The sequence below is a fragment of the Balaenoptera borealis genome (genome assembly GCF_965194805.1).
Source record: "Balaenoptera borealis genome assembly, chromosome: 3".
Taxonomy (NCBI): domain Eukaryota; kingdom Metazoa; phylum Chordata; class Mammalia; order Artiodactyla; family Balaenopteridae; genus Balaenoptera; species Balaenoptera borealis.
The window spans coordinates 112,568,561-112,591,856 of NC_138866.1; the positions used below are offsets into that span (position 1 = coordinate 112,568,561).

Sequence of the window (23,296 nt, forward strand, 5' to 3'; positions counted from 1 at the left end):
ACAGTGTATAACCATGAAGCAGGCCTCTTTAAGTTGAGACCCTAGAACATTATGAGAATATTTGGGTCATTTTATACTTTTGAGTTGTCATATTTTTCAGATTTGGATCCTCATAATATGCTTAGAACCATGATGGATTCTCCCTCCATTTTATAATAAGAAAATTAATATTTAATGAAGCAACTTGGCTAACATCCTGGCTAGGGTCATTGGAAATCTGAGTCCAGAAATCACATCTCTCGATTCTCAGCTCAGTTATCTGTGTTCTACACCATGCTGCTTCCCTAGAATTGAGTGTAGCATATTTTTCTTTGTCCAGATAGCTTTCGGTGAGAACTAGCTAGCCAGACGGATCACCCGCACACCCAAATGTGTGTGACCTGTGTGGTCGCAAGCAGAGTATACTCACTCAAACACAACTTTCACTTGCTCAGACCAAAGCCTGTAAGAAGATTGATCCAAAAACTGTAACAAGAGGGGAGGACAGATAAATTTACACTGGGAGAGCGTTGGACAGTTTGCTACTTAGACCAGATTAGCTATAAGTAATTGGCAGTTAAAGAGATCCCTTCTCTTTGATGCCCTCTAGGATGGATACAGAGCTCTATCTGGGCAGAAGGAGAAGTATTCTTCTTCATATTGTGTTTGGACATAAGTAGGGTCAGTTGTTGCTTATGTCCTCTGGGCAGGGGCAGAGACCTTGCGTGAAGACTCTTTTTCTCATTCTTAGCCTGGAAGAGAGGCCTTGCTCATTACTGAGGTAGGGAAGTGGTGTAATATATGGCATATGCCCTAATAAAAAGCAATTAATGACCTGAAATGTGTGATTACAAACCAGTCTGTGGGCTGGGAGTCTGAGAGATGGAGTTGGGTTCCAGAGAGGAAACTGGAATTTGAACTTTCATTGTTATAGATACAGGGTATGAGGAGTGATTGTCATGGCCTATCTTGGTCCCTTAGCTATATCCACGCAGAGAAGAGTTCTTGGTGATCAGGTGCAGAACAAAGCACAAATGGCACTGGCAAGTAATTCCAGAGTTTGGTGAATCGTCCTAAATAGCGAAGTACAATTAGACAGAAGGAGAAGAGAGAAGAAAATATATCCAGAAGCTCCTGCAAGTTGAAAGTACTTTGTGGTCTCTGTAAGGTATTGGTTCTCCTGATTCTGCACTTTCTCTGCCATGGAAGCAAGAGGTCAGTGTTTTTCATTTCCAGCTACCATGTTAGTTACCCTACCTCCTGTGATTAAACATCTCTGCCGTGACCTGTCAGAGAGTTTGATTATTAGCTGTATAAAGCCAGGGATGTGGTAGGGAGCAGATGGAAAGTGGTTTGGCTGCTGTAGCCAGGCTGATTAAAGAATCCTTGGCAATTTTTTACTATATCTTTGGAAAGGTACCAACAAAGTTACTATGAAACCTGCTGGGTTTGGTAAACTGAATTTCTGAGAAGTCACCTGGTTGAAAAGTGGTACTTACTTAGCTCACTCAGAAATTAGAGGACAGTGGCTCTCTATAGAACATCAGGACCACTAAATATCAGTCCTCAGGATATGTTTTCTTTGTTTGCATCCTGGTCATTCAGAAATTCTGGGTAGTTTTCTAGTAGGGAAAGCACTTTTAAAAAAAAAAAAAAAATTTATTTATTTTTGTTTTTGGCTGCATTGGGTCTTCGTTGCTGCATGTGGGCCTTCTCCAGTTGCGGCGAGCAGGGGCTGCTCTTCGTTGCGGTGTGCAGGCTTCTCATTGAGGTGGCTTCTCCTGTTGTGGACCATGGGCTCTAGGTGCGCAGCCTCAGTAGTTGCGGCTCACGGGCTGTAGAGGGCAGGCTCAGTAGTTGTGGCGCATGGGCTTAGTTGCTCCACGGCATATGGGATCTTCCCGGACCAGGGCTTGAACGTTGGCAGGCGGATTCTTAACCACTGCACCACCAGGGAAGACCCAGGGAACGCACTTTTTGATAGGTACATTAATAGAATTTCAGATTTGAAAAGGGCCCTGGGCATTTCCAGACTACTCCCTATCACACATAGAAGAATTCTGTAATTTGCTTGACAGGTGATTATGGTTTTTCTGGTCACTACTTTCAGTGATAAAGATATGGCTTCATTAAGCATTGTGGGTCATTGTTGGGAATTCCAGGGTATTACATTTTTTCCTGAGTTAAACATCTGTCTTTCTGTAACTTCTACTCACTGGTCCATTTTATACCCTCAGCATCACAGAGTAAGTTTCTCTCTTCCACATTGCAACCATCATATATTTGAAGCTAACCAGCCTATCTCCCTTCAGCTAACTCCTTTCCAGATTAAAGAATACCAGTTTCTAAGACCTTTCCTCTTATGAAATGGCTTTTTGGTGTTTTACTATACTCTAGGATATCCCTCCACTTAATGAATATCTCACTTAAGATGTGGAACTTGAAAATGAGCACAGACCATCAGATGTTCTTTTCATCTCCAGCTCCCTTTTAAGAAGAAGCACAATTTAAAAAACATGTTAACGGCAATATTTCTTGCTTACTAGAAAAAACAAAACAATTTGCCACGACATATGGAATTGGGACAAAAGGAATTTGAGGAAGTGTCTTTCCTTACTGATGTTAAGGCTGAACGTTCTAGGTTCAGCATTATTACAAGCATTGATTTTGCCTCATATCTTTTCCAGGAATATCTGCATTGAGTTTACTCTTAAGATTGCAAAAATCATTTGGTATTTCTGTTTACAAGAATTATTCAACTTTATGCTACACTGAACTGATTTTAATGCTTCAGATAATTTTTAACAAGGTGGATATATATATGTTCTTACATAACTGAAAATCTGTTGTTTTTACATGTGACAAACAACTTGACTCAGTGAAAGACTCTTGAAAAATAACCTTTTCTCTTCAAAATTCTTTGTAGATTTTTCATTCTCTTTTAACATTTAATATTGCAGAGCAGTCTGAGGTTGGCCTAAGTTTCGTCCTTTGTATTTCAAAAATTTTGTTAGGATGTCTGCAAGTTTGGCTTTTTTTAAAATTGATTTTGCTGAAAAGGTAGTGAACTTTTTCAAGATCTTTTTCAGCTCAGGGTGTTATTCATATATTATGCCTTGATGGGTTGCTTTTCTCCCATTTGTTCTAGTCTCTTCAGTTTTGCTTTGAGTATTATTAAATACTTCCTCTGTCTTTCAATTTCCCTCATTGTTTTCTTTTTGCTGTCCTTTTCCTTTGCCTTCTGGAACAGTATCTCAAGTTTTCTTGTAACTTACAGATTCATTTTCCACAGTTTTAGTTCTGTGCTTTTTTGATTTCTGTATGAATTTTAATTGCATTTTTCATTTCCTTGCATCTTCCTTTTTTTAAAAAAAATGAGGTTCTTTTGTCAAAGTTCATATCTTTTCATTTCAGCCTAGTATCTTCTTAATGCTATATCTTCTTTACTGTCATATTTTGTTTATCCTGCTCCATATGACAGGTCAGCCAGTGCAGAACTGTCAGAAGCTCTCAGTGAGCACAGACACTTTTATGTACTTTATATTCTTCCCTTTATATACCTTTCCAGAGTCTCTCTTCCATTACCATCCTATTTTCTAGAGGAAGGGTTTTTGTTTATTTGTTTTTTGGAGGAAGGTCTTTTGAAAGTTTTATTGAATAAACAAACATGGGATTGCTCTAATGGTTACATTACATACTGATGATAGTGCAGCTCAAGAGGGAAGTGGGTAAGTGTTAGATGAACGTGGGTTATGCTCTAAGCCTCACCACAATTGCAGAGATTGCAGAGGTGACAGATTATGATGTTGGGAAGAACTATGCTTTAATAATCCTTTGTAGTGCAGATTCAGTTGGCATTCCCATTTCTAGAAATGCCTTTGCCCCTCATAATAGAATTATTTTCAGTATCATGTTCCACTGCCTTATACACTCTCATTTGCTACTGTATTCCCAGCACCTAGTTTAGTGCCTGGTACTTAGTAGGCAATTAATACACGTTTTTTTTGAATGAATTAGTGTATAGTATAGAGAATTCCAAACATTTTACTAAAAATTTCTTCAGAATTCTAGATCATTATCAGAGGTATCATTTCTTTAATTTATTCAGAGATTATGTTGCCTTTACCTTGTGGGTGGCATTTTTTCATAGTTCTTTTTTTTTTTTTTAATTTATGGCTGCATTGGGTCTTCTTTGCTGCGTGCGGGCTTTCTCTAGTTGTGGTGAGCGGGGGCTACTCCTCATTGCAGTGCGCGGGCTTCTCATTGCGGTGGCTTCTCTTGTTGCCAAGCACGGGCTCTAGGTGCGCAGTTTTCAGTAGTTGTGGCATGCTGGCTCAGTAGTTGTGGCTCACAGGTTCTAGAGCACAGGCTCAGTAGTTGTGGCGTATGGGCTTAGTTGCTCCACGGCATGTGGGATCTTCCTGGACCAGGGCTCGAACCCATGTCCCCTGCATTGGCAGGTGGATTCTTAACCACTGTGCCACCAGGGATGCCCCATAGTTCTTATGTCATGTTTTCCCCAACACACAGTTTTTGCTCATCGTTTTATGAAGTAAGATCTGTGTGGACTCAATGTCAGAAATGGTTGGTTGTTGTTGGCACTAGGCTCTCTACTTGCGTAAAGGATGTATTTTCTTCTCACATCTATGGCTAAATGGCAGATTAATGTGCACTGCTTTCTCTCTTACATCCCTGTTGCTATCAAGCATTCACTTGGTATAGCTCTGCTTTCCTAGGTGACATCTTCTCTTGAACTGCACCCTGGTTCTTTGACACTGCCTTGAGAGAGCAGGTGGAAAAGTACAATGTGTCTTATCTCTGTTTAGAGATATCTATGGCATTTACCTGTTAGATATTTACTTTGTAAGATTCATTGTGCCACCTCTGTTTTACCCTTTCTGCTCTGTCATCTTATGAGAGTTATTTTCTATATGCATATAGAAAGATGGTAAACAGGGGAGTGAGCAAGAACAGAAATCTTTGGCTTCATCATAAAGTAATAGCTGGATGGTGTATGTTGGTTGCCAGGTTTTCTAGATGGTACACTCCCCAAGGAGAGGTATAAATTGCCTTTTTTACCACCCACCCCATGCCACCCCCTTTTTTAGCTATCTCTGTTCCATGTGGTGAGGCCCTGGTATTTATCAATATAGTGCCATCAGTCTTATACTATTAGAATGTAGAGACTTCTCCCACATTCTAGCATGAGGTTTTTTAGTACTGTTCAGTTATTGATAGGGTAACATTTTTTCTGTGTGTGTGTGTGTGTGTGTGTGTGTGTTTGTCTCTTCCTGGGTATTTTAGTGGGCAGTGAGAAAGACTACATTGAATTCTGCTATCTAGACATAATTTGAAACCTGGAGTTTAATAAGGCTGGCTTAACTGAACTGAAGCTGATTGGTTAAGTCCTCTCTGAGGATTGCCTCCTCTAATTGCAGGTTTTGTCCCTATCCTGATATTGTATTTTTCCCCAGTTCTGTTTGCTTTTCTCTTTTACTTACCCACAATTAGACACCCCCCCGCCCAGCAGTAGAATGACAAGGAATCTATATTATTTTTAGTAGGGACAGGCCCTGTTAGTAGAGGGATTTAGCCTTTGCTAGACTATGTTCTGAATCTCTGATAGTTCAAGAAGAAGCAAGGAGAAAAGAGGTATGAGTAAAGTTGTGCTAGAGGATGTGCCAGGGCCTATATTAATTGAGGGAGGATTGCCACCTGGCAGTGGTAGTAGAAATAAGTCTCTTGGGAATGGGAAACTAACTCTAGAGGATTCCTAGTTAAGACTTACTGCTGAATTTCCGGGCAATTGCAAATATTGTACTCTCCCCTGGGGAGATGGAGTGGGAATTAGCTTTTCCCTTGGTCCAATGTGACTTGGTTAGAAATACAACTGAACCTGTCTATTTGTCTTGTCTATTGTGATGTGATAGCCACCTAGGAAGGGTCTGTTTTTTGTGGGAGTTTATTTCAGCCTCTTTGCCTGTATTGTTTCCTTTAACAGCTCTTTAAATTTTCTTTTTCCAGCAATGATGTTGTCCACTGGGCATATACTGACCAATGTGGCAGGTCTGAGAACATAGCTGAAGCTGAAAATAGGAAAGCTGGGGGCAAGGAAGAGCCTTGAATCTTGAGGTGGGACGTTGACTCTAAGATGTCCTTGAGCAGTGGAGCCTCCGGAGGGAAAGGAGTGGATGCAAACCCGGTTGAGACATACGACAGTGGGGATGAATGGGACATTGGAGTAGGGAATCTCATCATTGACCTGGACGCCGATCTGGAAAAGGACCAGCAGAAACTGGAAATGTCAGGCTCAAAGGAGGTGGGGATACCAGCTCCCAATGCTGTGGCTACACTACCAGACAACATCAAGTTTGTGACCCCAGTGCCAGGTCCTCAAGGGAAGGAAGGCAAATCAAAATCTAAAAGGAATAAGAGTGGCAAAGACACTAGCAAACCCCCTCCAGGGACGTCCCTGTTCACTCCAAGTGAGGGGGCAGCTAGCAAGAAAGAGGTGCAGGGACGCTCAGGAGATGGTGCCAGTGCAGGAAACCTGGTTGCTGCTCTTGCTCCCAAGGGCTCAGAGAAGGCGGCTAAGGCGCCCCGCAGTGTAGCCGGCTCCAAAAAGGAGAAGGAGAACAGCTCATCTAAGAGCAAGAAGGAGAGAAGCGAAGGAGTGGGGACTTGTTCAGAAAAGGATCCTGGGGTCCTCCAGCCAGTTCCCTTGGGAGGACGTGGTGGTCAGTATGATGGAAGCACAGGGGTGGACCCAGGAGCTGTGGAGCCACTTGGGAGTATAGCTCTTGAGCCTGGGGCAGCGCTCAACCCTTTGGGAGCTAAACCGGAGCCAGAGGAAGGGGAGAATGAGTGTCGCCCGCTAAAGAAAGTCAAGTCTGAAAAGGTAAGAGGTGGCCAGATCTGGCTGCCCGCTGCCAGTCAGAACTGCCCTGGACTAACCGCCAAATGCTATGTGCACTCTGTGGGAGGCTCATTAGTTTGTGGGTAATGACTAATTACAAGGTCAGAGCAGCTGGTAATGATAACGTGGTTTTGTTCCAAATTAGGGGATTCCCTACAGATAGATTAACAGCAGGCCTGGACATTTTGGAGAAGAGTATCTGTTGTTGGGGGTAGCTGCTTGGTAGAATGAATTTTCTGTAAGTCAAGAACCTCCAGCCTTGTCCTTGTCCCACCTCAGATACTTGTTACTAGAGACTGGCATCAACCTTTATATGGTTCCCAGCTTGATTGACATTTCATCCTTAGAGCCATTGATAAACTTAACAAGTTGATAAACTGAATAGGCTTTCAATTGAGTGCTGTTTTTAATGGGATAAATGGTGCTGCTGGGTCTCTGGAAGAGAAAAGGGTTAAGTAAGTTTCATTACATGATATCTGCCAAGTGTTCTATTGGTGACTGCCAAAGAGCAAAAGGTCACAGTTTGGGGCAGGTAAACAGTGGAGCAGGAGGTACTGAGGTACTTAATCAGGTCTTATGGATTAGTGTAGTGGCTATGAAAGTTTGGCCTTGAAAGAGGTTCTTTGGCCACTGAAGTATAGTTCTTGGCTGAGTATCTCCCTCAGCTATTGGGAATCAAGGTTTCCTGGTGGTTTAATAGCTGCCAAATGGTGTAATGATACCTTGCCTTCTGCTTGACTTGGAAGGACAGGTGCCTGCAGCCCCACAAGGGGTTCTCCTCCTTTGGGAAGATGATCTTAGTTCATGTCTCAGTAAATGGAGTTTGCAGGGTTAGACCAGAGTGGGTGTGAATCTAGGGTCAGCTCAGGCTGCCTTAAACTTCTGCAGCTTACAATTTCCTGCAAAGCGGCTGACCTGGTAATGAGCTGTTCATTGGCTCTTGATTTTCCGCTCTGTGTTCTGCTCACCCTGTGCTTTCAGCTGATCCCAGCAGATGCAGTATAAATTGATTTCTGTGTAATTGCATCAGCTGCAGCAGGGAGTACCTCTTTCCATATGTAAGTGTTAATAGAGGCAGGATGTGTATGTTTGGGTGGTGGTGTCCTCTCAGTGCTAGGTTGCACTTTCTTTGCTGTAGGTGTTTTGGTCCTTGCCTCTGGCACATCTGTAACTCTTAGCAACATCTGGGCTTCCCTGGTAACAGGGCTGTGAATTTTCTTCCACTAATAACACAATGGTTTATTCCCTTTTACCAGTGGCAGCTGCCAGAGAGTCTGCCTATGTTTAGGTGGCAGATGCTACAGTCCACCTCAGCAGAGTCAAGTTCCAGCTGGTTACCGGCATGGTGCATCCTGTGCTGGCTGTGATTTACCATTTTCTCTGGGGTGCAGATGGATAATACTGTTTTAAAGAGGCCTAGGAGTACCAGGAGTTCTTGCTTCTGTTCCAGGCCCGTTAGACTGTTCCCTACATCTGGCTCCAGTAAACTCTTGCCGTATATCCATGTTCATAACCTTTGTTCTTCCTGTGCTGAAAATTGGCCACTTCTGAGGGTGGCCTTCAGTTTCCTTTCTGTTTAGAACTCTTGACTCATGTTGCAATCTTCTAACTAAGCCCAGTAGTGGTCTGTGGGTGAAAGGATTAATGATGCTTATCTTCATATTGGATTTAAGTCTAAATGTCCTTGAGAGTCTCCAGCAGAGAAGCAATAGAACCCTTTTTCTTCTTTCAGGTTCAGGGACTGGTTGGGTGGCTGCCCTTCAGATTATAATTGGGCTGAAAGGTGCAGTATATTCAGCTAAGAATACACCTTGGTGCTTCTTAATAATATAGCTGTGTTATATGCCTTGTCACCCAAAAAGACTGAGAATGGGGCAGTGGAATGAGAGAGAAAAGGGAAAGAGACTGTGCTTCTATTTTTGGAGGAAAGATAAAATTGCTGAAAAGTACTCTTAGAAGAGGAAATTTGCTGTGCAGTTTGATGTTACTCTAAGCAAGAACCTGCTTTCTCAGTTCTTTTCCCTGTTCCCTCAACCCTCTTGAATAGTCTGGTTCTGTGGGGTGCCATTCTAAAGCATTTGGCCATTGAAATAAATAATTATGTAAATAAATATTTGGAAGTTGCTAGGAGATGAAAACACTGTGCAGAGAGACAGCGTTTCTGGAATGGAAGGAGGGAAAGATGCAAAAGGGAACACAGGCTAGGAATCTCGGAGTGGAGCAGCTTTTGAGAAACAAGGATCCCAGGGTGTTGGGCATAAGAGGTGTTTGAGTCGGTGTTTGATGATTAATACTATAACTCGTAAGCTAAGTCTTTGAAAACTTCCTTAAGATTTTTCTCTCTGAGATATGGGCTTGCCTATGGCTTAACTGGTTTGGAATGTTTCTTCCATGTGGGGACAACCAACAGAACCAAAACAAAAAAACAGATGTTTTGATATAATCTAGGAATTACATACTCTGAGCTGGAAGCTGTCATGAAGAGGGAAAACTCATAAAATTTGGAAAGTGTCTTAGCTGGAGTCTCCTTACCCATACCCACTCCTCTAACCCCTTGGAAACAAGAGAGAAGACAAGTGGAGTTTGTGGTGTAGGACAGAATTGTCACATGTCTACAACTAGCTAATGAGGGAGATTTGAATATTCTAATTCTCTACCTCAGGACCTCCTCTCTCATCAAGGTAGGTATCTCAGTCTATGGCTGAGCGAATTTCAATCAGCCAAGAATGTGGATTTCCCTTCATGGGATCCCACTTTTGCTCCACCACACCTCTCTCTGGCAGGGCTCACTGTGCTGTTTCCCAGAGTTCTAGGAGAGACCAGAGATGGCCCTTAGCAACTTCTGCTGCCCTGAATTGTTATTGAACACTCCTGCCTCATACTTCCTGCCAGCTGAAGAGATGGGGGAGGGAATGTTGAGGAATAAACAAGACAGAGCCTTCCAGCTCCTGTCTGTTCCTTGTCTTTGGTTTGATTGATAGGTTGTTGAGTTAGGGATGGAAGGGGAGGTAGGATGAGGGAGGGTGCCTGTCTGAATGTCCCCAGCTTAGTGCTCACGTTACCACTGTGACAGGCAAGAAAAAAGAATTTACAGACCACAGAAGGCAGTGATCTATCTGTGTTGACTCTGAGTTGGGGCTTAAACCAGGAGTTTAAGGTGAGACTCCTTTTTTTCCCAGATCGTATAAAGTAAAGCTCTAGTGGCTAAAGGATCTAAAAGTTTGCAGCCAGAAGCTCTCCTTGTCTCTTCAGCTGCTGCTTTTGATCTTGGAAGGTAGAAACACTGCACTGTGCTTTCCCCATGTTTGTGTCTCAGCTTCTGCTGCTCTCAGAATGCTGCATACACATATTTACCACTTCCCCCATTAGTTTAGGAGACAAAACTAAAGTGTGCTCTTTGCTCTTTCCCCTTCCGATCATGTTTGCATCATATCCTGTGTTCTAAGAGCATCTTCCTTTGCCCTTGATTTTGTTTTCTTGCCCTAGTTTATGCCTTCCATCTCATTTCTCTCGTGTTGCAATCCCTCATTGCTCAACCAAGGTCAGGTCTCTTTTATTCCTTCTGATCCAGGGCTTTCTCTCTTAACACCTTCCTCCCTCACAAGCTGTTCTTTCTCAGCTAGTGATGACCTAGCAGTTAGCCGTGCTTCCTGAAGCCAAATGCCCTCAAGCATTTTCCTTCTTGGAAAAAATTAAAAGAAGTTGATATTTATGTGAGACAGAGATGCATTCTCTAACTACAACGAAGTCTGAGCTTAATTTATTTTTTCTTCAGCAGCTCTGTTTTCCATCCGGGTGTTGTAATTCAAGGAGGGCCCTGAGAAAGATTATCTTGTCCAATCTCCTCACTTTATAGAAGAGGGAACTGAGACCAGGGAGGTCATGTGACTTACCTAGACTCTCACAGGTAGTCAGTAGCAAAGCCAGGTTTTTGTTTACCAAGTTCTTCTGGCATATTGTTACTCTGGGATTCTTAACAAATCCTTCATTGTTATGAAGGATTCTGTTTTCCCACTTTAAAGACTACCTCAGAAACATTGGATGTAAATGCCTAGGTGCTCTTAAGACTGCTTTCATTTGTTTTCTATACTGATTTTAATATTGTAGGCACTAAGTAAACAAAGGATCTTTGAGTTTCACTTTCTTTGGTAAGGTGATGATGTTTACAAAGAACAACCATTTATAGCTGGCGCTGAACCTCCTGTGTTATATATACAGAGGGAAAATTACTTTTTAAACTGCTACTTTGAGTTTGATTATTGAGAGTGTGTGTTTGTGTGTGTTCTGGAGTATTGCATTCAGTCAAATTTTCATTGTAATCATTGAGGCATTGCCAGTTCCCTCTTTATTTGGCAATTGCAGGTATGAAAAAAAAAACCCTACCCTTGTGCTTCTTGGATATATCACTAATAGGCAGACCGTAAACGTATTGTGGATATTAACTGTTTTGTAAAGAGATGGTACTGTTAGATACCATTATCATCTTTCATTCATTCTGTATATTAATTGAGTGCATTTTACATTCCAGGTGTTGTGCTTAGTACTGGGTGTACACTGGTGAACAGAACAGCGATGGTTGCTGCTCTTTGCTTACAGTTTTACCACCTAGAGCAGAGTTCCTGAAATTGTGGTCCATAAAACCATGTGCATCATATCATCTGAATGTCAGAAATGCAGAGTCTTGGACCTTACCCCAGATCTGCTAAATAAGTTTTAGGGGTAGGGGCCCAGAAATCTGTACTTCCAGAAGACTCTCCAGATAATTGCTATATACTTTAATGTTTGTGAATTTTCTTTAACCATCATTAAAGGTGGACACTTCCTAAGTTGGGCATTGGGAGCCACTTCTAACCTAAAACACCAGTCTTGTAAACTTAAACTGTGCATGAGCTCTTACGCATAACTTAGTGGTTAAGAGTATAAACTCTGGAGCCAAACTACCGGGGTTTGTATCCCAGCTTTGACACTTATTAACTGAGTGATATTGAACAAATTACTTAACTGAGCTACCTCAGTTTTCTCATCTGCAAAATGAGGAAACAATAGTTCCTTAATAGGATTTTTGTGAAATTAAATTAGTTAGTTCATATAAAACACTTAGAATGGTGTTTGGCACATATGGAGCATTTAGTAAATATTAGAAAAGAAGAATAACATGATTTGAGTTGAAATATGTCTCAGTTTGCTCTAGGCAATAACGGGCTGAAATATAACAACATTCCACCTATACCGGACGCCCAGTATGAATAGATAAGCATGTTGGCTAAGACTTGCAGCACTGTTCTCAGGAGAAGTTCCAAACCTGGATTGGGAAGCTTGCATACTGGTGATGTGTTCTAAAGGCCCTGATATTTATAGTGGGGTTTGATGAGGTAGAAACCAGAAATTGGCTTCAAAGGATATTGAAGTGGCCTGTTTAATTTCAGATTTCATATGAATTGAGTTTCCTTTTTGGCCATATCCCTGGTATGGGGTTGAGTATGCTGGATAGATATTACTGTGGGTTTGCCAGCAGGTGCAATCTCATGTATGCTGGAGAAGCACTAAATGTTTTTGTTTCTGCACAAGAGTGCATGGAAAATCTAAGTCCTAGTCCTTAATCTTCCTCCCCCAGCGTGAACTTGTATTTTTGCCATTTGGGTGTAAGAGCTTTTACCAACAGAGCTCATCCAGGGAGGCAGCAGGGCTTGGGCTTTCAGGCTGGAGGTGGCAGTAACATGCACAGCTGAGATCCTGCCACTGCTGGCTGTCTGAGCCCTCCTCTCTGTGGTTTTCACTCTTCAGGCCATGCTTGAGTAACCCGCCTCCAGAGCTGCTGACAGGGCTGTGTTCAGAGGCCTTGGAAATTACACTGTTCATTTCCTTATCATCCCCTGACCTGCAGTGCAGAGCCTTCTGGTGCAGGAACAAGGCAGAAAAAAATCCAGACGGCTCCCAGCCAGCATGTGTCAAGGGCTACAAAGAAGGAAATTGGACTTGCTCACTTAAAAACGTTGGGGTTAGGCTTTGATTTTTGGTTCCTGCCGAGAGTTATTTGTGGGTGTGCGAATGTTCTATCTCAGTGTATATGTATAGAAATGAGTCTGTGCATGGCAAAGCTGTAGAGGAGGAGCATCTGAAAGTAGAGAGCAGAGAGGAGATTGCTTTTCTCTTCAGTTAATTTCCCAGTTGTGCCATTGGGATGGGCCTGGAAGGATTACCATCAGGAAAGTGCTAGGCCATATTAATATTTTAAAATATATTTCTCTAGGTACAGGTTAGTCACGGTTGAGAGCACCCACCCAAGTATGAAGCTTCCCAGGCTGGCTGAGGAGACATTTTTAACAAATCCTATTCTCTGAAGTTGTTCATCCTAGATGACATTGACATAGTCAATATTTAAGCTGCCTAAGAAAGTATAGAGTTTGGGTCAGTCTTCAGTAAGAGGAATAGCTCTTTTGAGATGGAGAATAGTGTGACAAAGGAAAGATAGGGATTCATAGCATTTTGTGATTTTTTTTTACTTATGGAGCAAAATTCCCTTGTTTTCAGAGCCTGTCCTTGTGTTTTTAGTGTTATGAAACAAGCTACTTATTTCTTCCTTTGGGCATTTCTCTTGCCTCAGGAGACCCAAAGGAAACACTTTTCAGACTGAAGAAGTAATATGTGCCTGGTAAGGTTCTTGAGCAGAGTTTACAATCATTCTGACCTTAATTTTCCTTCTTCTGGATTTCCACTGCTTTAATGTCATTTGTGACATTGGAGCCCTTGTGAAGTGGGGAAAAAAGAAGTCTTTTAGCTTTCAGAACCTGGAGATTTTTTTTTAACATCTTTATTGGAGTATAATTGCTTTACAATGGTGTGTTAGTTTCTGCTTTATAACAAAGTGAATCAGTTATACATATGTTCCCATATCTCTTCCCTCTTCCATCTCCCTCCCTCCCACCCTCCCTATCCCACCCCTCTAGGTGGACACAAAGCACGGAGCTGATCTCCCTGTGCTATGCGGCTGCTTCCCACTAGCTATCTATCTTACGTTTGGTAGTGTATATATGTCCATACCACTCTCTCACTTTGTCCCAGATTACCCTTCCCCCTCCCCGTATCCTCAAGTCCATTCTCTAGTAGGTCTGTGTCTTTATTCCCGTCTTACCCCTAGGTTCTTCATGATGTTTTTAAATCCTAAGTGTCTCTCTTGTTGGAAGTGCTCCGTAGAGAAGTGTTTTTACCTGAGAAAGGTGACAGCTAAGGTGAGAGGGAATTACTTCCTTTTACCTTCTTATAAAGCTGTGATCCCTATACCAGCAACATCAGCATAGCATCTGGGAACTTGTTAGAAATTCAAGTATCAGTTCCCATCCCAGGCCCCCAAGTCAGAAACTCTAGGCTTAAGGCCCAGCAATTTATGTTTTACCATTAGCTATCCCATTGATCATGATACACACAAAAGTTGTAGAGCACATTGTCCTCTTAATAGTGAAGATCAAATTCACCAAAAACTTGAAGGGGTAAAAAGTAACTCTGGACAGTAGGTATGATTTTTTTTTTTTTTTTAATTTCCTGAGTGATGTTCAAATATATCTTTTCTCTTTATGGACAAACTGACAGGAACCTAAAATTGGAAGCAATCCTAAGGGTTTGGGACTTTGAAAGCAAAAGAGATATTTAAAACTTTTCTAAGCCTCACTTTTCTCATCTGTAATGTGGAAGTGAATAGTAGTACTGGTCTCATAGGGTTATTTTGAGGAGTAGATGAGATAAAGAAGGTTAAGCACTCAGCACCATGTCTAACATGTAGTAAGTACTCAGTAAATGTTAGCTGTTGCTGATATTACAATGTTGTTAGCTATGACGTGCAAGGTCATTGTGAAATTAAGGAGAAAGGATATCCCTAGAGACTTTGAAGAGGGAAGCTCCTAGAGGTTTTGGAAAATAATGAGTTTATAATAGCTAATATTCTGAATCCTACTGATTTCCAGGAAGAGACTGATTCAGAGCATTTGGAACCATTAAGGTTTGGGATTTTATCGTTTGATTGGTTAGTTTGGAAGGGTTTGTTGGACTCCTTTTGGTAGAGCTGATCGCACGTTGAAGAACCATGGCTCTTGCTTAGCTATTTCCCATTAAAGTCAGTTTCTTTGGTATATACTTCAGCCTTCTGAATTATTTTTCTAAGCATTGAAATGGCTATAACATGATTGTTTTAGTTTGGAAAGTTTTTTTTCCCCTCTGTTAATCTTTGAAGAGTGCAAACTTTGGCCTTTTGAAAGGATTAGAACTACAGGTAATCTAAACGGTCAAGAGAAGAATAAGGATTGAGATGCTTCTTTTTGTGAATTTGTCACTAGCTGCAGGAAATAAAAAGGCAGTTCTTAGATTTTTAGGAGGTGGTCAGTTTTCAACTTGAAATGTTGTCCACTGGGAGAGTACAACTCGACTGTGTGCCTGTGAAAAATACACTAATTGAGTATTTTCAAATTTGAGACCACTGGGTTCCAGCCTTAGTGGCAAATACTAGCTTGGTTTAAATGAGCCAAACCTTTCCATTAAATCCTTTCTTGGCCTTTTTTTTTTTGATGTATAATTGACATAACATTATATTAGTTTCGGGTGTACAACGTAATGATATAATATTTGTATATGTTGCAAAATGATCACTTCAGTAAGTCCAGTTAACATCTTCATTGTTACAAAAAAAATTTTCTTGTGATGAGAATTTTCAAGATTTACTTTCCTAGCTACTTTCAAATATGCAATGCAGTATTATTAAGTATAGTCACCGTGCTTTATGTGATATCCCCATGACTTATTCATTTTGTAACTGGAAATGTACCTTTTGACCTCCTTCACCCATTTCGCCCACCCCCCACCCCCTACCTCAGGCAGCCACCAATCTGTTCTCTATGTCCATGCCCTCAGGTTTTTGTTTACTTGTTTTTAGATTCCACAGATAAGTGGAATCATATGGTATTTATCTTTTTCTGTCTGAATTATTTCACTTAGCATAATGCCCATTCATGCAGTCACAAATGGCAAGATTTCATTCTTTTTATGGTCCAATAATATTGCATTGTATATATGTGTATATATACACACACACACACACACCACGTTTTCTCTACCCATTTATCCATCGATGGACATTGAGGTTCTTTCCATGTCTTGGCTATTGTAAATAATGCTGCAGTGAACATGGGGATGCATATGTGGTTTTTTTTTTTAATGTGTCTTTTCAAATCAGTATTTTTGTTTTCTTCAGATAAATACCCAGAAATGGAATTGCTAGATCATATGGTAGTTCTATTTTTAACTTTTTGAGGAACCTCCAAACTGTTTTCTGTAGTGGCTGCACCAATTTACATTCCCACCAACAGTGCACAAGGGCTCCCTTTTCTCCACAACCTTGCCAACACATGTTATTTCTTGTCTTTTTAATAGCCGTTTTAACAGGTGTGAGGTGCTATCTCATTGTGGTTTTGATTGGCATTTCTCTGATGATTAGTGATGTTGAGCATCTTTTTGTGTACCTGTTGGCCATCTGTATGTCTTCTCTTGGCCTCTGTTTTTGTTTAGTAATGGGTTCTCTTTACCGTAAAAAGTTTTTTGTAAACTGGTCCTCCAGCCCACTCAGCTCAGAGTTGACATTTCCTATTTGATATGTTTCTTTAGAAGTTAAATACTTAACTCTGCACTGACTGGTACAGAGAGTATTGTAGAAAGGAGGTGTACATATTCATCATATACCAACCAAAGTAGCATGAGGTTAGAGAAATTCTGGATGAAGAGTCTCTTGGTGCTGAGGCTTCTCAAGTGGAGGCGTATGTCAGAATCCCTTCTGGAGCTTCTACAAAGTAAAAGTGCCCTACTGAAGTAAAATCTATAGGGTTGGGGACCCCAAGCATGTACATATTTTTTTAAAACTTCAGCAGGTGCTTTTAATGTGCCTCTTGGTTAAAAACCACTGTCGTTGCGGAAAGGACTTTGATTTCACTATACAGCCTCTGGAAATCCCTGTTACTCACTCAGCCAGGGAACATTTAAAGTTGTTCTTGCTTTTTGCCACTTGCAGATGGAGCTGTGCACTGCACTTTAGATATCATGTGATCCTCAGGTGTTTTACAGCATGGTCAAGATCTTCCTCCAGCTTTCCTTTTTCATGCTCATTGTGTTGGGTCAGTCATTTAGGAATATAGACATAATGAATCTGACTTCTCATTATCCCCTTAATTAGGAGAACTAATTAATAAATTTTTGATAGTTATAGCCTTTAAAGTAGAGCATCCATATCAGTGTTACTGATTCATTTTAAAATTATTGTTTCAGATTTTTAAAGCAAATTTGAACAAAATTCCTATGACTAGATATGTTTTGCCATATATAGGCAACTTGTGATTTTTTTCTATTTAAATTGGAGGTGAGCAGAAGACAGGTTTAGATAATCTAAATTTATTGCTAATCCAAAAGCAGCTTCTTTTCTCTTTGATTTGTGAATGTATTTCTGTGCTTATGTTGGACAATAGGTGGTCTCAATTTTCCAGAAATCCATGACACTCCAATATAAAATAATGCAGCTATTCAATAAAGACCTTGTTCCTGAGTCTCCTTCTGGACATATTCAAATTAAACATGCTGTTTTAAGAAGAGACAGCATCACTTCACAAAAATAGTAGAGGTTCACTGTCTTTCTTTGCTTTTTTTTGGTAAACACATACTATTTCTTTGAAGTCAGGAAGAAAATTAAATGTTTTTGAGTATAAAGTATTTCCCTGCTGGGATTTTAAGTCTCATTATAGTTAGAATGCTAATTGTTATCAGAGATGAACACATACTTGAATATGCTGCAAACTTATAGTAAAAATCATTATGGAATGTCATGTTTGGGGCAAAATTATAATCACATAACCTACAATTTTCATATAATTTTTTTTTTTTTTTAATTCGGCTGCACCGCACGGCATGTGGGATCTTAGTTCCCCGACCAGGGATCGAACCCGAGCCCCCTGCAGTGGAAGCACGGAGTCTTAACCACTGGACCACAAGGGAAGTCCCCGTATAATAAAATTTAAAACATGGTTTTTAGTACTGATACTTGTGTTATCTATGCTCTCAAAATTTACAGTAATCTGTACTTTAGATGGATCTTTTTAGGTTTTTGAGTATGCATATACCATTGCAAAGGAGGAGAAAAAATTGGCAAATCTGGGGAAGAAGTCATCATACAAAGTGACTACACATTTATATACACCATATTAGACTAGATCTTAATTCTATCAGTATGCAGATTCCTAAACATCTGGTAGAGTGTCTGTTTTAGATAAAATATGCCATAAGGCATTTTTCATTTTGCTTATACATATGTCGGAGATTGCCATACTGGCTTCATAAATTCAACATGAACAATTTTTTCTTTAGCATTGAAACAAACCATTATTTCTTCAGTTGCGGTCTCATGTAAAAGCTGACTTGTGTTTGAGGACTGTATTGATGAAAAATATGTATTTGTAAATACTAGAATTACCCTAACCCTGGCAAAATGCTTACACTATGAGGAGACACACTGCAATGGAAACCAGATAACTGAACAACCAGTTCAAGTCTCTCATCTCTGGCTCCCTCCAGAGTGTATACTCAATGGATGGAATAACTGCTAGGCCCAAACCATTCACATTGTTCTTTGTTTTTTCTTTTTCTTTTTTTTTTTTTTTGCCAGTCACATAAAGTTGATTTGGTTATGTTATCTATTTAGTGTACAGACTTATTTTATGACAGAAGAAATCTTGGGGTCCAGAGTCTCTCTATAGTGGAAATTTACGGGTCCATGGATTGAATCCAGCCCAATATAATGATTATTCTTCTGTAGCATTTACTTTTCAGTTCTGACTTTCTTTTCTTTTCTTTTTTTTTTGTTATAAATTTATTTATTTTTGGCTGCATTGGGTCTCCATTGCTGTGTGCAGGCTTTCTCTAGTTACAGCGAGCGGGGGCTACTCTTCATTGTGGTGCGCAGACTTCTCATTGCGGTGGCTTCTCTTGTTGCCAATCACAGGCTCTAGGCACGCGGGCTTCAGTAGTTGTGGCTGGCGGGCTCAGTAGTTGTGGCTCACGGGCTCTAGAGCTCAGGCTCAGTAGTTGTGGCACATAGGCTTAGTTGCTCCGCAGCATGTGGGATCTTCCCGGACCAGGGCTCAAACCCGTGTCCCCTGCATTGGCAGGTGGATTCTTAACCACTGTGCCACCAGGGAAGTCCCAGTTCTGACTTTCTTGTTCCTCACAATACCCACAAATTCCTTCTCTTTAGGTTCCCTTGATCACTGAAGAAATAAAGCCATTTGTATATGCTAACCTCATATCTTACCCTTGAGTTAAACAAAAACCATCCTATAGGCAAACCGAAGAACAGAGCTGTTCTCGTCCTACCAACATAAATATCCTTGAGCCTAGTCTCTCTTTCTTAGGCCCAGTGCCTTTTGTAACCTCCTTCAGCTACTCTTCACTTTCTATCCTTTTCTGACTTACACTTAGAATCTATATCATGCTTCTTTAATATCCTGTAGTTGTTTTAATTATTTTTTGTTATTTATGATACTCACTTTTACATTTGTTATTGGTCCGGTCCTAACCAGATGGGATTATATTTCATTTTGGAGATTTAGAGAGGGGCTTTTCTTCTCCTCTTCAATCGAAAGTAATTAACCAGGAAAAAGTTGTCATTTTTATATGTTCTACCATGGGTATTCATTACAGTCTGGACACAGCGTTGGTTGTATGAAGAAAACCACTGTACTACTGACTACAGGTTTTTGCCTGCTGTGAATAGGATACCTTATTTGAAGGCTTGGCGCCAGTGCTATGCTTCTGGCTGTGTGCTGGTGGCAGCTCTTGGCCAGAACATTGCAGTTGGCCTGTAGGACTGGAGAGACAGAAGTTTTCATGTTGAAGAGCTAAGTGAAATGTTTCTGGTTATAGGCCAATGCATCACTGAGGAAGAAGAAAAGTACAGTTTGCCACTCCCTGGGAAGCAGTTTGGCTAGGGCAAAGCTCCCGGAAATGGAATTCTAAACTTACTGATTTAGGAAGCTTTGGGGTTTTGTCCCTTAGCCTTTGTGAAATGGAGCTTCTTTTCAAAGCAGGGGAAGGGATGGGATAGAGCAGACTTAAAGGCTCAAAATAATGTCACTTTCCAACTCTCCAGTCAGCCCTTTTAGAACTAAGCAGGTAGGTGTCCTTAGATATCACACAAAGAGGAAAAACTGACTGTTGTTTAGAAACCAAGTTAGTTAGGGCTGTGTCTGGCTTCTTCTGGATTAGTGACCTGAAGTGGCATTCAATGCAGAGAAAAGTCTGGGAAGGTACTTGGAAAATAATACTCCAATGACATTTTCATATTTGACTAATATTTTCAGATTTTTCATTTGTTTTTATTCCCTAGTCACATTTCATCTTCCATTTCATATCTAATAACCAAAAGCAGGAGCAAAGAGGCAGACAAATCCCACTTTAATCCTTCCCATTCCCTTGCCTGCATAGAGCTTTGATGCTGGTGAAAGCTTGTTGAAGTGAACTGGGAGCAGCCTGAGAGGTATGTTTGGATGATTGTGTCAGTGAGGAAGTAGTGGAGTTGGGCTTTGTGCTGGTGGGGTGGGGAATGAGTGCCTAAGTATAAACTTTGATGGTTTAGTGTTATTTTTAACAACAACAAATAAATATTAGTACTTTCGCTATCACCTGTTTACTTGCTACTGGCAAGAAAAATAGCAAATGGCTGGTTTATCACCCTTTAGGGATGGTTTTGGGTAGGAATTTGAGATCAGCGTAGTTTAGGACTTGATAGCAAGAGATGATATCTTTGGCCTAAATAATACCTCCCAAGAAACAAACTTTTAAAGGAAACTTAGATTTTATTTATTTATTTATTATTATTTTCTTTTTGGCCAAGCCATGGGGCTTGCAGGAGTTCCCCAACGAGGGATTGAACCCAGGCCACGGAAGTGAAAGCTCAGAATCCTAATCACTAGACCACCAGGGAACTCCCGGAAACTTAGATTTTAATGTGGTGCTCACTTAGTAAAAATTGTCTTTTCTTAAATGTTCTCGTATTGATCTTATTTTAGGAAAGGGTTCCTTATCATTGTATTTATCCTGCTTATATTCTTCTACATCTTTCAGAAACATTTCCGAAGTTCAACTTGGAGGCTACTGAATAGTAAATCTAGTAGGAGAGACAGAATGGAATCAAATAATCACATGCATATCGGGGTCAGTGTCAGAGAAAATATCCATGAAGAAGTTTGAGTAAATATCTGAAGAATGAGTAGTAGTTAATTAGGAGAAGGGAGTTAAATGAATGAACAACCAAGTGGAAATGTCCCTTACGGTCTGGAGGTTATGAGAGAGAACTGGAAATCTAAAGATATGGGAATTACTAATGTGAACAAATAAATGGTAATTGTTGCCGTAAAGGTGGGTGAGCTTACCTAGGGAGAATGTGACCGTTGAATGAGACAAAAAGGAAGGGGCCCAGGATAGATCCCTGAGGAGCACCAAGAATGTACCTAACTTAGATGGAATACTGGGCATTGCTTCCCTGTGTAATGGAGAGCGTACAAACGTACAACAGGGAACAGATGTCTACAAAAACATTTTTAAATTCTCTGAAAGGGATTGTAGAACTTGCTTAGGGGCTTCCCTGGTGGCACAGTGGTTAAGAATCCGCCTGCCAATGCATGGGACATGGGTTTGAGCCCTGGTCTGGGAAGATGCCACATGCCGCGGAGCAGCTAAGCCCGTGTGCCACAACTACTGAGCCTGCGCTCTACAGCCCGCGAGCCACACCGCTGAGCCCGCACTCTAGAGCCCACGCGCCACACCACTGAGCCCGCATGCCACAAAGACTGAAGCCCACGCGCCTAGAGCCTGTGCTCCGCAACAAGAGAAGCCACCGCAATGAGAAACCCGCGCACCGCAACAAAGAGTAGCACCCGCTCGCCTCAACTAGAGAAAGCCCATGCACAGCAACGAAGACCCAACGCAGCCAAAAATAAAGTAAATAAAATAAATAAGTTTCTTAAAAAAAAAAAAGAAGAACTTGATTAGTTGTGTAGTTAAATTTGGTTTACTGGATTGAGTCATGCTTTAAGGAAAAGTTCCTTTCCTATGCTACTTGTGAATAATGAGTGATCTTTGCTTTTTACTTTAACCACTTTCCATATTTTTTCTGCCTTTCACAGCCTCTTCCAAATCATTCTGAACTTCCACAATGGAATTAAAATGAAAGCATAGACTTTGTAATTAGACCTGTGTTTGAACCCCAGCACTGCCACTGAATATATGTGGAATCTTGCAAATTGCCTCTCTGAATCTCATTTTCCTTAAATTGTTATGGATTAAAAGCACACTGTAAGTGCATAGTATGTGGTAGTCTAGTAGTTGTAAACCAGCAACAAACGTTTGTTCTGTTTTATTTTTTCTTCCTTGCAGCCTCTCCTGTTTTTCCCAGGCAGGTGAGTTTTCTCATCTGTGATCATGGTAACAGCAGCTTTTCTGTTAGAGCAAAGGATTTTTGCATTTCCGTGGTAAAAGCCCTTACTGGAGAGAAGGTAGAAGGAGGGTTTCTGGAGGGTAATCCAGAAGTTTCAACAACAGCATCATTGGCATTTGGGGCTGAGGGCAGTCCAGTGTATTGTAGGATGTTTAGCAGTATCTTTGCCTTTACCCACTAGGTGCCAATAGCATTACCCCCAAGCTGAGACAAACAAAAATGTCTCCAGACATTGCCAAATGTCCCCTAGAGGGCAAAATCCCATTTGAGAACCATTTGCTAAAATACCGTTTCTTGATGTGGGTGTTACACGGCTGTGTTTATGTAATTTTATGTTTATGAAAATGCAGTGAGTTGCATAATATAGCAGTTTTCTGTTGTGAATGTTATGTTTACACACACACACACACACACACAAATCTTTCATCTTTTTTTTACCAAAGGCAATAGAGAACCAGGCTCTAACCAATAACTATGTCTAACTATGTCTAAGTTTTTACTCTCTCTTAATCCCTAAAAGGTGGGATGGAATTATGGGGGGAAAGGGGTCTATGGTAGGATGGAAAGGCAAAAAATAGTCTAAAAATTTGGCTTCCAAATGTCTCTTTTCAACTCCTAGTCAATAGGGTGTGGAATTTCAATGTAGGGAAATTTCTATTACAAGATTTCAGAAATAAGCTGTGGGTGCAGAACAGAGTTGAATTATTAGTAAAACAGGTATCTTCTTTCCCACCCTCTCTTCTGTATTGTGACAGCAAAGGAGAGGGTCACCCGATTTTGGGTCATTTCAACTCTTATGACCTCTTTCTTGATGGCCCATTGAAGTTACTTCTGAAAGTGTTTGCTTTTATCTTTAGTATAAAATCTTTCAGTTTTTCTCCACT

General features: G+C 40.8%; 1 protein-coding gene across 9 annotated transcripts in view; it reads left to right on the forward strand.

Moving 5' to 3' along the window:
* The window catches only part of ZNF609 (zinc finger protein 609), a 228,111-nt gene that overhangs the window by 25,756 nt on the left and 179,059 nt on the right, over positions 1–23,296 (forward strand). For 6 of the 9 annotated variants that reach the window (XM_082383226.1, XM_082383227.1, XM_082383224.1 and 3 more), the window contains one exon: positions 6,004–6,877. The exons of 2 other annotated variants lie outside the window; for them this stretch is intronic. In XM_082383226.1, the coding sequence (XP_082239352.1) occupies positions 6,131–6,877 (747 nt within the window). In that variant the 5' untranslated portion in view covers positions 6,004–6,130. The remainder of the gene's footprint in view (positions 1–6,003; positions 6,878–23,296) is intronic. One more of the 9 variants, XM_082383230.1, reaches the window with a different exon arrangement.